This window comes from Homalodisca vitripennis, chromosome 8 (assembly GCF_021130785.1).
Source record: "Homalodisca vitripennis isolate AUS2020 chromosome 8, UT_GWSS_2.1, whole genome shotgun sequence".
Classification (NCBI taxonomy): domain Eukaryota; kingdom Metazoa; phylum Arthropoda; class Insecta; order Hemiptera; family Cicadellidae; genus Homalodisca; species Homalodisca vitripennis.
Window position 1 is genome coordinate 117,226,500 of NC_060214.1, and position 14,873 is coordinate 117,241,372.

Consider the following 14,873-nt stretch of genomic DNA (forward strand, 5'->3'; position numbering starts at 1 on the left):
AATTTTAAAAATCTCGTCGTCGTCATTTGGCTGTCTTTCTATTATCTCATTCAGTCCATCTTGTATAAAATGATTTGTATGTTTGAAGTCTTCTCTCTTTAGATTTTTAGCTAACTTTTCTATAGACGAGGCCATGAATCTGAACGTGTCTACAAACGAAAACTTGATGAACTTTCTAGGTTTGTCACCATCAAATTCATACCCGTATCCAGAATTTACAGAGTAATTTATATATCGTTCATCGGTGTTTGCAATCAAATCAACATTACCGTATTGTTTTGCCAATTCTTTTATGTACAAATGCGTATCGTAATTAGACATATTGTGACAGAAAACGGGAATATTCTGAGGAAATTTCAAATTCAGATTACAAATTCTATGAGCTGCACCTCGAAATTTTCCAGTCAAATGACAGTGATCTCTGCATTTTTTGAATGCATCATAAGCAGAACTCCAATTATCTGGTAAAAACCCTAAAGTTTTTTCAGTGTCTTGATACGATATTTCTTCACAAATGTGGCAAAGATTTGAATTTTGATACGAAATTTCTTCTTCGTCAGTCAATTTCATGGGCTTCATGTTCTTTGAATTATATTTTTTAGCTATGTACTTCGATAATTTATTGAGTTCTTCAAACAATTTTGCAGGAACATTTGGCAAATCTTCTTCATTTTTTGCTCGATAACATATCGGCTTGTACATACGATTGGTCACATTCGAAACTAAATATAGAGTAAAACCATAAGGAATATGCTTCTGAACCTTGGTTGTAGTCGATTTTTGCGGATTGTTTTTGCATGTGGGAATCTTCTCTAATATGCTCTCAAAGTCCATATAAATTACGTACGGATGGTTAAATTTCTTTTGATAATTAGTAAATTTAGTTGTTTGACCTGGAAATGGCATAATTGGCTTACAAACTTCATGATTTTTACAAATTTCTAAGTGATCTGTTAAATCTCCAGATTTGTAGAAATGGCTTAAACATCTTCTGCATAGAAATTTTTTATTTTTACACTTAGATAACTGAGAAAATACAAGTTTGTTTAAATCTGTTATCAAAACATAATGAGATTTTTCATCTTGTTTTACATACAATAAATTGATTTCTAATTTGGCGTCATAAACTTCTGAAATTTGCAACGGAACAATATTGAGTTTTTCATCAAAACTATAGACATTTACAGACATTTTCGGATAATTATACTTTGCTTTACTGCTTCGTTTCTCAAATAATTGTATATCTTTTAAAGACATAGGATAGTCGAACCCAGAAAATATCTCGTCATTTACAAATTTTTCATATTGTTTTACACGTTCAGGATGAAATTTTGATTTTTCAATTGCACATCGGATAGAGTAAATAAAGCAATAGTCATCTTCATTTTTGATATTTACACAAGCTTTCTTTACCTTGATCTCTTGTGGTAAATCGATATATGATCCTGCGTTCATAAATTCGTGTTTATTAAGGCTCAAAATCAGTTGTTTACAGCGTTTTAATGTCCATCCAGAACCTCGATTTGGATGATTTGTCTGTTCTCGATGTGTTAATTTATTAAATTGTTTAGAAATAAAGTCGTTTACATCAAAGATCTCGTCTGCTTTTATAGTAAAGTACATTGGACAAGTTTGTGTTTCACCGTTCACTAAAGTTCGTTCGTATTCGCATTCTAAAGAGAGATATCCTTTACTATTTTTCACAGTTTCTTGAAATTTTTCGATTAAACTTTTAATTTCTGGGCGCAAAATAGAAAGATATTTGTAAATTGACATGAAATTGTCGTTCAAATTTGTTAAAATGTATTGCTTAAATAGACCGTGTATTGAGGATAAAACTTCTACATCAATGATATTTTCAGGTTTCTCATTAATCGTTTTATCAATTTCTTCGATCATTTCTGACTTAGTTTTTGTCGTTAGTTTCGATAGCCAATTTTTCAGCTATTGAATGAATTTTTTCATCATTAAATAGATTGAGATCTTTTTTACTTTCCTTAAAATTTTTCTTTAGTTCACGCAATTTTTCTATATTGTACATCTTTTCGTGACCATCGATTTGATTCTCTTTAGCCCAAGTCCTCAAATAATTTAGTTCTTTTTCATAAATTTCTTTGTTCTTCAAATGATTTTTCGAATTGTAATGACGAGTATAGTGATGCTCAAAAATGTCTTTTTTGCAGTATGGGCACTCTATCTTTTTCCGCTCCATATTTAAAGAGCAAAAATTTGTAAACTAAAATTTTGAGAAGTGGTGATTTTTGTGACAACTTGACACAAATCAGCACAATTTCTGGTCAAATGTTTTCAGATTGTTCTATTTAAAGAGCAAAAATCTTTTAACTAAAATTTAGTTAAAAGATTTTTCTATAATAAATGGCGGCGCTGTTACAAGAGTTGAATAAGGTTGGTGAACTAAGATTCAAAGAATATAAGAAATTAGTGGAATTGGAAGAAAAAAAGAGATATAGAATCTTGAATTTGGAGAAAATGAAAGATAAATTCGGGTTTACAATAATTGCCGAGTTGGAAGATTATAAAGTACACTTACCGAACAGATTTTTGACTGTTTTGGATGAAAAAAAGATTAAAGAATTGAACAAAAATGAAAAATTACACTTGGTTGTTACTGGAAAGAAGACTATTAAAGATAAAGACTGTGTTACAATTAACTTCGTGGAATAAAGATTTCGAAGATTTCTGGATTTTTTCATTAAAACAGCTTAGAAATTAGAAGCCTACAATGAACAGTAAAACAGCTATAGATTCGGTTATTCAACATTCGAGTATTATAAATTCCACAATTTATGTTGTCATACTGTCATGAAAAATTGCTTGAATACAGTTTACCATAGTTTATTTAAGTAAATTGTATTGTGAATTGTTTTTACATATTTATGGTGTATTGAACAGTATTTGTATTGATTTTTGGGCTGTCCCAAAAGTGAGCTAGAAACCCCTTACTGTTTGATTTTACAGATTTGTTTATTGTCCTTTAAACAGTATTTTCCCTTGATTTTCTGTCTGTCCCAAAAGTGAGCTAGAACCGCCATACTGTTTGATTTTACAGATTCGTTTATTGTCCTTTAAACAGTATTTTCCCTTGATTTTCTGTCTGTCCCAAAAGTGTCCTAGAACCCTCATATTCATATCTACTTATAGCATTGTATATTCTTTCATGTTGTGAATGTTAAAGGCGGTCCATACATCGCACGCATGTTTGTAATCTTCATTTGTTATGTGTTGTTTATTCAGTCTATTGTAAAATTCTTCTTGACTAGGCAATGATGTTTCACTATATTTTTCTATACTGTCCATGTAGTCGTAAGGATACACTCCTTTTCGTAGCAATAAATTGAGGTCCTTACCATTGTAATATGTTGAGATGTGTTTGAATTGAGATCTCGTCAGATTCTTTACCAACCTATCGAGACTTTGTGACATGAACTTGAATGAATCGATGAATCGTAGTTCAATTCCACCTTCCACACTGACCGAAAAGGAAATGTACCGCTCCTCCTTGTTGGGTATCAACGATATGCGATTTTGGAACTTACCAAACTCTTTAATGAAAAGGTGAGTATCGTAACCTGCTAAATTATGAATGAAAACAGGAATGAACCTAGGTTTTTTGAAATTGATGTTACACTTGTTGTGAGCTGCTCCTCTAAACAAACCCGTCAAATGGTTATGGTCTCTAACACGATCATCACCAAGATAATTTCCACAGATATGACACGTAGTAGTAGATTCAAACATTTCCTGTTGCTCTTTTGTCATCAACTGCATGGGGACTATTGCTTCACTCTTGTAAAGTTCATTAATCCTTATCGACTCCTCAATCAATGATTTTACAAATACATGTGCAGCATCGTCTCCAAAGTATTTAATCGGTGGTTTGGAAAAGCCGTCTTCTGACACCCCATACATACAGAAGGAAATGGCATTATGTTTCTGATATTTAATAGTGAACGACTGGTGATTACCATTACAATCCACTTTACACGGTTGACATGTTGAAATAGGTGCTAGACAGCATTCAAAGTCTGCGTAATACACAAAGGGCACTCTCATTGAGCAATTGAAATCTTTAAATCTAATTACAGTTCCTGGCTCTGGTAGTTCCAATTTTACAGCATCGTGTGTGTTACAGTCTTCTCTATGCTTGATGAGTAAATCCTCTCTCGTAAAGTGTTGCAAACACCTATTGCATATCCACATCTTATGTCCATTTCGTGAGATCTGTGAACTAACCAAACGGGACATATCTTTGATCCAGCAGTAGTGAGTGTTTGTTTTTTCTCTGATAAACAGTAGATTAACATGTTTTTCCATCTCGTTATCAGTTATTCTCAGCGGGAATATATCGAACTTGTCATCATGAGCATAGACATTAACAGAAATTCCACTACGTCTTTCAAACTTTGCTATATCATCAAGTTTCATGGGGCATTTGCAAGTTGCTAGTGCATGAAGCAGCTCTCGTTTGAAAGGTTCGTAATTGCTGATTCTTTCTGGATGAACCTTAACTGGATGTAAAGCTGCCAGAATAGACCACATAAAACATTTCTGATCTTCGTTTTTTACATTAATAACAGCCTTTTTGGATTGAATCTGTTTTGGTAGAACCACATAGCTGGATCCGTGAAAAGGAACGTATCGGTTGACTCTGATCTCCAAGTCTTTCACACTTTTTAGTGACCATTGAGAAACCGTTTGCCTCAAACTCCTCCATCTCAACCAACATCTTAAGTTTTGCTGAGTTATAATAGTCAGACAGAGACGTTGTCGAGTAAAGAATTTCATTTTTTGTTTTAAAGTTCATGACTTGAGTCACCTCCACATCGTTTATTATTTTCTTGAATTCAGCATGATAAACCATGTTTACCTTAAGATTCTTTTCTTTTACAGCTTCCTGAAGTTTTTCAACAACGAGTGGTTTGCATATCTCAAGAAACATTTTTGGATCTTTGATCCCACGTTTGTTCATAATCACATACGTTTTCAATCTTCCCGTGAATGCCGACTGGACTTCTGATATTTCATCAAGTATTGTCTGCGACTCCTCTGGAGTACGTACCGGAACCAGATGAGGTGTTGAAGGTGATTCTGTTTCAGACAGAAGCTGTCTCTCTTCCATGGTAGGGCTAATCGAATTCTCACTATTAATTGTACTAGTCGGTGTCTCACTAATAATCTTTTTCACACCTGTAGGAATCTTTTGTGGTCTAGTCGCTCTCTAAAAATTCTGTCCCAGATTCGGTCTCACACGGTTTGTCCCAGAACCGGTCTCGGGTGCGTTGTCCCAGGAACGGCCAAAGTATACTACTGCGGGGTTCGGAATAGCGGGGTTTGGAATAACGTGACTCTACTGTACAGAGTGAATGCCTAAGAACACTAATTAGCATTGTTTTGATTCATGACAATGCTCACCCTCACGTCCAGACCTTGCACTAGTCAACTTTCATTTTTTGCAGTCATAATCTGATCTTGCTACCAAAGATGTTCAATGACAGTAACAAGATAAAAACCATGTTGCCATTTTGTGATAATGAAGGATTACTAAAGATTGAGCAACATTATGATAAGTGCTTACTAAGTGATCTTGTGTTGAAAAATAGTTTTAAAAATAACAATCATTTGGGAATAAATTGCTTTTTTAAATAAATATTCGCTTTCTGTTACCAATAAAACAGAATTCCCTTACCATCAGATAAGATTTCATTACAGATCTTTAATGATGTCACTACATAGGACAGGGTCAACATGGAGTCCAATAATCTGTACTAATCTTCATCTTTTATTAAGACTATACGTGAAGTAGCTATGGTGGAGAGGGTTGATTTCATGTGAATATTTAATTTACACATAATGTAGTGCAATCTAGGTGAAGAGGCAAACTCATTGTCTCATCAGGTGCACAATTGAGTGCATTACAATGTGATAGACACAATCTCTAAGCATGGCGGAGCAACCGAGTTTTCTACATAACGTAGATATGGTGAACTGTTACAAGCTCAAACCTCGTTTTTTAACATTTTGAATTACCACTCACAATGCCTCTGTTTTGAGAAGGGTTGCAAATCTGTCAAACTCACTGAGAAGTATCATTTTAGTTATCATTATTATAAATGTTTACTTAAGTAACAGTTTCTATTTGCTCTAAATCAGAAGTTGAGTATGTAGGAAGAGCAAGCATGGCTTTAGTGAAATTAAAATTAAAAATTACTTCATTAAAGTCCTCTCTACCACTTAAGATCATAAAAAAATTAAATAACATATTAACTTTAACCCTTTTAGGACCAGACCATAATTTGACATGTGCAAAGAAAATGTTTGCGTTTTTCTGGCCATGCTCCAAGAACTGTGCATATTAAAAATGTGCGATTTTTCAAGCGTTTGAGAGAAAAATCATATCTTCAGAACTAATTACTGTACAGATTTGTTTGTAGCTTAAAATGTCTATAATTAAATTGTTCATTGTGAAAAAATAAATTTAAGTCATTATATAGCAAAAAACAATTTGATTTATCTGTTTATCAAATAAAAAAATTAAAAAAATTGAGTTTGATCTTCAATAACTACCAAAAATAAGAATAAATTATCCGTGGGAAATGGTATTTATTAGTTCTACATATTATAATTCTCTATAACTGTACAAAATTTGAAAGCCCTGTAATAAAAAATAAAAAGTTTGTAAATGAATTAAATTTTTCTGTAACACTGGTTGAAACACACTTTTCAGCATTAGCCTAACATACAAAACCTTACAGGCTACTAAGGATATTATTCGGTACTTTGGGATTATACCGACCACACCAGTATGAAGAACACAAAAATATACATTTATAGAAACAAACATGATAGAACGAAAAAACAACTCTTTAATTACAAAATTACAAACTTACAACGATTATCAATTGTTTAATGGGGTCAGATTCCGTTATATGCCCCCAACGCTTAAACTTTTTTCAATGAACTTAGAACGTTATAAAACGATGTAGTTGAGTAACAGAACTAACATTCCATCAATCAACAAGCATTTCCAGGTATTGTGATCGGTATTGTTGTCGCTGTTATCTTATCTTTCTCGAGAATCCCGATTACGGCAGGCAGCGCGTCATCACATGATTATTTAAGTTTTTTGCACGGTACATAAAAACAAGTTTTGTGTGTTTTTTTCAATAAAGAGTTTAGTTTTTGTTTAATTTTTGTGTTTGTAGAAATGTAGGGGTAAAACACGGAAGTAGAACAAAGCGACGCACCAGCTGAACGGGCGGCGAGACTCTGCAATCACGTTATCTACTAGACCGCTCGACTTTGACCTCTGTCTGAGTATGGGGAGGGGTTTGCAATAAGACAATTCCTGTTTTATATTGACGAAATATTGTTCTACGCTAATCTAGTAATCAGTAGAAGCAAAATGTCAAATAACGATTCATGCCTGGGTGTGGTCGGTATAATCCCAAAGTACCCTGACAACATTACGATGCAACATGGCCGTAAAATATTTTTTTCACCAAGCTGATGATTCCAAAGACGTTTAAAATTTGATATCATAGAAAGAAACATACAGGGAATAGAAAAATAGTATATTTATTCCATATAGAAGATTAAAATATCTCTTAAAAAATATGAAAAGTCCGCCGGCGATAAATCAGACGGCTGGTCCTTTTCGCATAGTACGCCGCCAGCGATAAATCAGACGGTTGGTCCTTAAAGGGTTAATAACAAAAACATAATTCTATTTATTTAAAATTAGAATAATTTTAAAATAAGGCAAGGCTTTGGTGGTATTTTTATTTATTACGTATGTTTAGGTGGAATATTATTATTGACACAAGATTTAAAAAAAAAACAATCGCCTCCTAAATTGATTAGATTCACAATCAAATAAAATTTATAATGCTTTGGAAATAATAAATCATTTTAGGAATATCATAACGAACCCATGACCAAATTACCATGCATCATCAATCAAAGTCACAGACCGAATCGCCTGCGAGGATTTTGAATCGGAGATATGTATTCTCCATCTTCCGTCACTGTGCCGATACGACTGAGGAGGTAGGACTTCGGGATCCGATACTGGTTGAACATGCAGTACCTAGAAACGTACAATGGCCTCTAAGATTGATATTTCTACCACTTTTTATCCAAAATTATATTTATAATGTTTGTGAATTGGCTTGGTGACTTCCTCTCTGCAAACTAATAAGTCTACCAGAACATGTATTATAAACAAAAATATTGCAAAATTGGTACATAAATTATTTTATACTGCATTTATTGATATCTGAGATTGACACTTAGAAACCCACAGACTGTCGCTTAATTAAAATACAAAACTATAATTATTCCTTCAATAATTGTAACCAATGCTTAGACAAACTTTCCTGAAAATAAGTTTTGTTTTCATGTTATGTTTATACATTTGTTTGTCATGTTAAATTGTATAATTCTTTACCTAATAAAGACTATTATACCATCACGCAAATAATGCTTTGTATTATCAGAGTTAGTTCTGAACTATAATTGATACAATGGCCCATGCCCATCAGGAAATTTGTTTTATGCTGAGAATAAAATTAATTCTAAGACCTTTTGAGCTTGCTGAATGTTCACATGGGAGATTCAAGATTTTTATTGGCTATTAAATAACATTTTCAGTTACAATAGGCTTGCCATGAAAAAACATTTGAAATAAAAACTAATTTATACTGCTAATTTAGTCACATTGACCAGATGTATTTTGTAACAGATCAAACATGTTGCACTTCATGTACTCGTCAACAGAATAAAAAGCTTTTGTCTTAAGCCAAGTTGAAATCCTTAAGGAACTCCCAGGAACTATGTAGATGGAACGAACTTTTTGTATCAGGAAACCATTGGACCACACTTTAAAAGCATTGTTTTTGCATGAAAATAATACTCTCACTTTCATTCTGTTATAAACAAAACTCATTATGTACTGTTATAACATACTGTGTAACAAAAATCACTTCTCTCTGTGGTAGGTTATATTTTGTTTTCCTTATTAATATCACAGAAGTGTTAGAACAAGCAACAGCTTTTGAAACAAATTATTGTAGTTAAAAATACAATATGATAGTAATAATACTCGTTGAATCAATTCCAGGTGATAACAAGTGTTTAACCCTGGAACTGGCAAACGCCCGATATCGGGCGTTTTAGTCGCATCCTAGATGGTAGTGCCCGATATCGGGCGTTTTAATATGTCTTTTATTTCTCAATATTACGTACTTAAAACACGATCAAAGAGTATCGGTATTGATACCAATCGAAAGAGGAAGGTTCAATTTTATGTAAATAATACACTAATAAATAATTTTATCGTTTCGTTACACGTCCATACCTTTTATAATCTATGAACTGTTTGTTTACATTCTCCCGTGTACCACGCTAGTTGCGCGCGCAGCGATGAGTCAACTGGTTCATTCGGCTATTGTTATTTTGTCAGCTGGATGGTGTTCTGTCTGTTTATTGTTTGTTTGAGTTCGTTGTAATGATGGTTGTGTATATGACACAATAATAGTAAGCTTTTTGTGCGTGTTTACGTAATGGATTGTAATTTCCGCGATCGTTCAAGTGACATTCGAGAACTAGTTGTACATGAAATAAGCAACGATGAGGATTCCGATTTAGACATTCAATCAGAACATAATTAAAAAAATATATAATAAAAAAAAATAGAAAATTAATATGAACTAAGTTAACAGATTGTACAAATCCAAGTGAGCTTTAAAGTTCTTACTTTTGTTGGTAAGTAGCACTTTCGAATGTCAGTGTATGATTTTTGTATAGTTTACCACAAAATATAAACTATGTGGTGTTTTATTTTTACTCAGAATTAAATGCTCTTTATTTTTTATATTTTGGATTTTGCATATCACTAACAACAACAATTTTACAAATCAAAAACTTTGAACTAACTTTTCTTTTTTTCTAAAAAAAAAGTTTTTTTCATGAAGAGGTAGAGTAAGGATATTTTTTTGTTTTAATTATATTATGTGAAAAATGTTCCTTGAACAATGCTGAATACAAAAATGTATAATATGACATAGGTACTTTATAGTAAACATGTAATAATAAAATAAATATAAGGCAATGTATGAAGTACTAAAATCACTCCGCCACTGAGAGAAATATGACCGCCAGTTCCAGGGTTAAGAAACAATGAGACTGGTCGACAGGTTCTATTTGGTTACCGAAGCTTATTCGTTGCCAGAATCTGGTCGTAAGTTCCACGAGACTGTTTTGTTAGAACAATGTTTCTGCAGCTTAATATAATAACTACATTATGCTAACCCATTGTCGATGCCATTGAGTCCAATCTTCTCACCCATATCTCCGATGACAACGCCAGGGTAGGGTTTGTGGGTGGTGGGGTCTCGGAGTGGGGCGATGAATGGATGGAGCCCATGACACTGCCCGTCAGGAGTCACCAACTGCGCAAACACTGTTGCATGTGTTGCCATCTGACCTACACAACAGTGTCCACCGGAGCGTGTTGTAATTAATACACAAGCAACATAACCATCACCATAAGGCACAGAGTCACAGGTTACAGTACTCCAGAGGCATAGCCTGGGGGTATTATGATACATCATTTTTGAGATGTTCAATATTTTCCTTCGCCTGTTATATCCTCCACACCTATTTCCCATGGTAGTGTAAAAAAGGGCTATGTAGTCCTGACTTTGTGTGGTAAAATAAATATTTTAATAATTAATTTCTTTGTTACAAAGAATATCTCACTCCTCTCAGTCCCACCAGAATAGTTACTAAGTACATACAACCGCTGACCTTAGATAAATTTCACAAATAATGATATTGTGGGATTTTAATATTCAGCTCCGGACTGATCTGGCCTTCCAGTTCATAAAAAACAAAATAGTAATTAAACACATGTATAAGGAAATTTGTAAAATCCGAACTACAAACTACAATAAAAGGTATGCCACAAGGATCCATCTGGAACCAGTTATGTTAACTCTATTCACAAATGACTTCTCAACAAGCATACATGCAAATCTTAAATCACAATCCTTACGTAAGCTGATGGTACTCCCCTGTATCTACACTGTCAAAGACCAAAATAATATTGCTGCCACAACCAACATAACAGTAAAGCACATCTATTCATTATTTTCATCACACAATTTTTTTAGGGGTGAACCAGTCTCCTTGGACACCCAAAGACAAAATAAATAATTTTATTAGCTATTAATAAATCTGTTCAGTGCTGCTATCTAGTAGACAACAGTACGATGACAGTTTTATGGTGAAATCTTTACCAAGGGCATGGTTATGGTACCACTGTTTACAATGGTTAACACTCGTCATATCATGCTATTGGGTTAAATAAAAACACTATGTAATTAAAAGATATCAACTCTTTCTCTTACCCATATTTCCCACCCAGCATTTGGCAGCTTCAAAATCTTCGGTGTGCAGCACGAACTCCTGCGAGTTTTTGTCAAAAGTTGCCGTAGTCCGCATATTTTTGGCGTCACTCCCATGTGATATCTCCGTGAGTGCAAAACATCCGGTGATCTGTTAGAAAATCACCAACGTTATTTTATATTTAATTAATTTGATCATTTCCGCCTCTTAAATAAAGGCATATTTCATTTCATTTCATTTACATCAACTACCATATAAACAACCTTAATGAATATTTACGAACTGTATCTTTCATATCTTATTATATTATTATTATTAAAATTTAGAATACTTACAACCTACCTTGAAAATTAATAATGTGTAAGATTCTCTGACATGAGATGATTTGTGTCATAACATTTTCAAATATACAACATCCAAAATATTAAAATGGATTGAATAGAGTTTAGTTCCTTAAATTTACTAGTGATTGTGTAGCTTACATAATGTTAATTTAATAAATTCATATATTAACCAATAGACATATCAAACAAAGAACCTATAATATGGATTATGGGTTTTTGTGCCTAGACAAAAATGAACTTAGCTGTATAAGATTGGTTTTAAATCAATCCAAGAAAAAGACCGATACAATACAGAGATGTTAGTATTTCATTTTAAATTCACAAGTGTAATACTCCAGAGAAAAGCTTTATAAGACAGTCTTTTACTTTTACTTAAATTATTCAATAATTTTAATTTTTTTCAAAACATAAATACAAAAACAAGACAAATATTTGTTTTAGTAAAATATTATAGGCAAAATGGTAAACATGATCATTGATAAAAAAAATCAAAGGGTACAGGTTTTTCCGCATACTTGCCATCATGTTGTGATACGAATACATCTCCAATACTGAAGTTCAAGATCTGCAATCTGATCCCTCCCCCAAATAGATAACCAACATATAAAAAAACCTGTGATATAGATTCAAATTGAAACAAAAAATTATGCCAAAGGGTTGTTACCTGCATAAGTCAGAGATCACTATAAAGTTTCCTGACGTAAGCGTGAGCATGATAGATGTCAACGCTTTGTTTACCTAGATTATAGTTATGTCTTAGATTTGGAATGATGCACTTCAAGAATGATTGGAAAAGTTGTAATATATCAACTTACTTTACCAGTCAGCGCATCTGCCAACATGCTGCTGTGGTCTGATGTCCCCAACCCTTTAATGCTGCGGCCGAAGAATCCAACTGAAAAAGTGCTCTTGAACATGACGGATGGATCGTACTGGACTAATGCAACGATCAGGCCTGAAACCTGGAAATTATAAATAAAACTGAGAAGAATAACGAGTAGTTCTAATTACAAGTAACAAATATAACCTATATTGTAAGACAATACCAGAGCGATGATACGGTAAAACCATGTGATCATCTTTGATATTCCAATCTGGTAAAGTTGACATGAAAATGATATTAAAATAGTCTTCATATAGTGATGCAGCTTTAGGACTGCATTCATTAATCTATTTTAATGGAGGAAGAGTCCGTTGTACCATTAAAACAATGAAAAAGCAACATAAAAAAGTAAAGTATAAAAAATGATACTGTTGAAATTATAGATTGTAACGCAGTATTTTTATGCTTGGCCCGGTTACATATATTCGTAGCAATTAATTACTTTTGAATAATTCTGGATTGGAACATATGACCAATCTCACATTAACACTTTAGCTGCGGGTGACGACAATTGTTGTCATGCAATACTGGTGCGCCATGTGGATGACAACGATAGCAGACATCTGCTCGCTTGGCCACCATTGTCTCAGTGTGAGCCTAGCAGTTGCCGTAGAATGTTGTGCCTGTTTCATACGTTGTTTATTCGCAATCCATTTGTGGTTCGCTATTTTCATTTGCTGGCTGTGCTGTATTGTTTATTGTGTGTAGTGTATGGTGTAAGGTGACTTTGTATGTGTGTTTTATTATTGTATTAAGGCAATATGGACGATGACAATGAACTAGTGGAAGACTTTATGAGTGAACAGAACAATTCGATTCAAGTTCTATTTTTACTATTTTCCACATGTTTATGGACCGTTTTCAATTTTTTACACAAAACAAATTTTTTTTCACTATTTGAACAATTGACAATGTCTTCCACGAGTGACAGTGCCAATCGGGAGTAATAGACCCAGTGTCCTGCAGTACTGACTAAGCGGAGACCGGCACCAGGTGTGACTGACAAAAATTGTTGTCACAGTTATGACGTCACCAAATCTGGCAGTGGGGTTACCTGGACAACCTTGTACAACCTTTTTGGCTGCTGTGATTTCATTTTGGGTAAGTTAAAAAAAAATTTCCCTTCATTTACCATGACCGGTCAAATTTTTTTCAGCAGCGAATGTGTTAACACACACTTGTTTTCATGTAAGACGTTTTCTTCTAAGAGGTAGCTTAATGCCATGTACGGAACACTCAAGGGTCTTTTGTGTACTCTAGAAGTACACTGTGAGGCCTACAGTTTACAGTTTCAGCAGCTCTAAAAAACAACTGATCAGGTCCTCCTGGGGATATTCACCCTTGTCCAAAGTACCAAAGGTGTAATAACGCTTCATTGATATTACAGGGCAGACTACGAGCAGGTGTGCAGCAGTTTCCTCCTGCTTACAAACTCTGCAGAGCTGATCTTCCTGACTCTGTGAAGATCCTTCCTAAGGTGCCCATCAGACTCACAATATGAGAGGACGTTACGCAGAAGAGAAGTTGATTGCATAACACCCCTGCTCATCTGTAGATCCATGAAGCGTATTTTTCTAATGTGTTTCCAATACTCAAATCAAATCAAATCATAATTTATTTCCCAAAAATATTTACATGCTAGCACATTTCCTATCAAATCTATATTATCTTGTTACTATAATATTTAAATGTGTACTTAAAAAACATTAAACATGAAAATATTACACTCATCAAATTTAAAGTGGCCTAGGGAATGAGCCTACATGGGCAGAAAGCCTGTGCGTAGGCTCGAGTTGCTTCCCTGGAGATTGTGTGACGAATTGAATCGGGTGATTAATTATCATATAACATCAACACAACACACACCACACACACACACACACACACGCGCGCGCGCGCGCGTGCCAAAAAAACCGTATTTACATATTACGGTATTGAAATTTATCAGCGTACATACTACCAATAGTTTAAAGGAAAGATTTACTGAGATGAAAAAACAATTAAGGAATGGTGTATTTTCAAGATCAAAAGGTCAACACGCAGAACAACCTAACCTATTACTAGCAGATTTCTTGCCGAAATGTTATGAAATAAAAAATAAATGTATAAAATAGGAAAAAAACCATAGAGGCATCGGTTGCTGTTGAAGTGGCATTAAGAGGGGGGAGGCAGGGTCAAAAGTCAGGTCCGTCTGTAGTCAGCCGTGATAATTGCCTCGG

At 33.9% G+C, this 14,873-nt stretch overlaps 1 protein-coding gene across 1 annotated transcript in view; it reads right to left on the reverse strand.

The window, feature by feature from the left end:
* Window positions 1-14,873, reverse strand: part of LOC124367978 (peroxisomal acyl-coenzyme A oxidase 3-like) — a 69,267-nt gene that overhangs the window by 34,761 nt on the left and 19,633 nt on the right. Inside the window, exons 5-8 of the mRNA XM_046825228.1 lie at window positions 12,587-12,733; window positions 11,430-11,577; window positions 10,330-10,504; window positions 7,992-8,107 (exon numbers count right to left, since the gene is read on the reverse strand). Coding sequence (XP_046681184.1) covers window positions 7,992-8,107; window positions 10,330-10,504; window positions 11,430-11,577; window positions 12,587-12,733 — 586 coding nt within the window. The remainder of the gene's footprint in view (window positions 1-7,991; window positions 8,108-10,329; window positions 10,505-11,429; window positions 11,578-12,586; window positions 12,734-14,873) is intronic.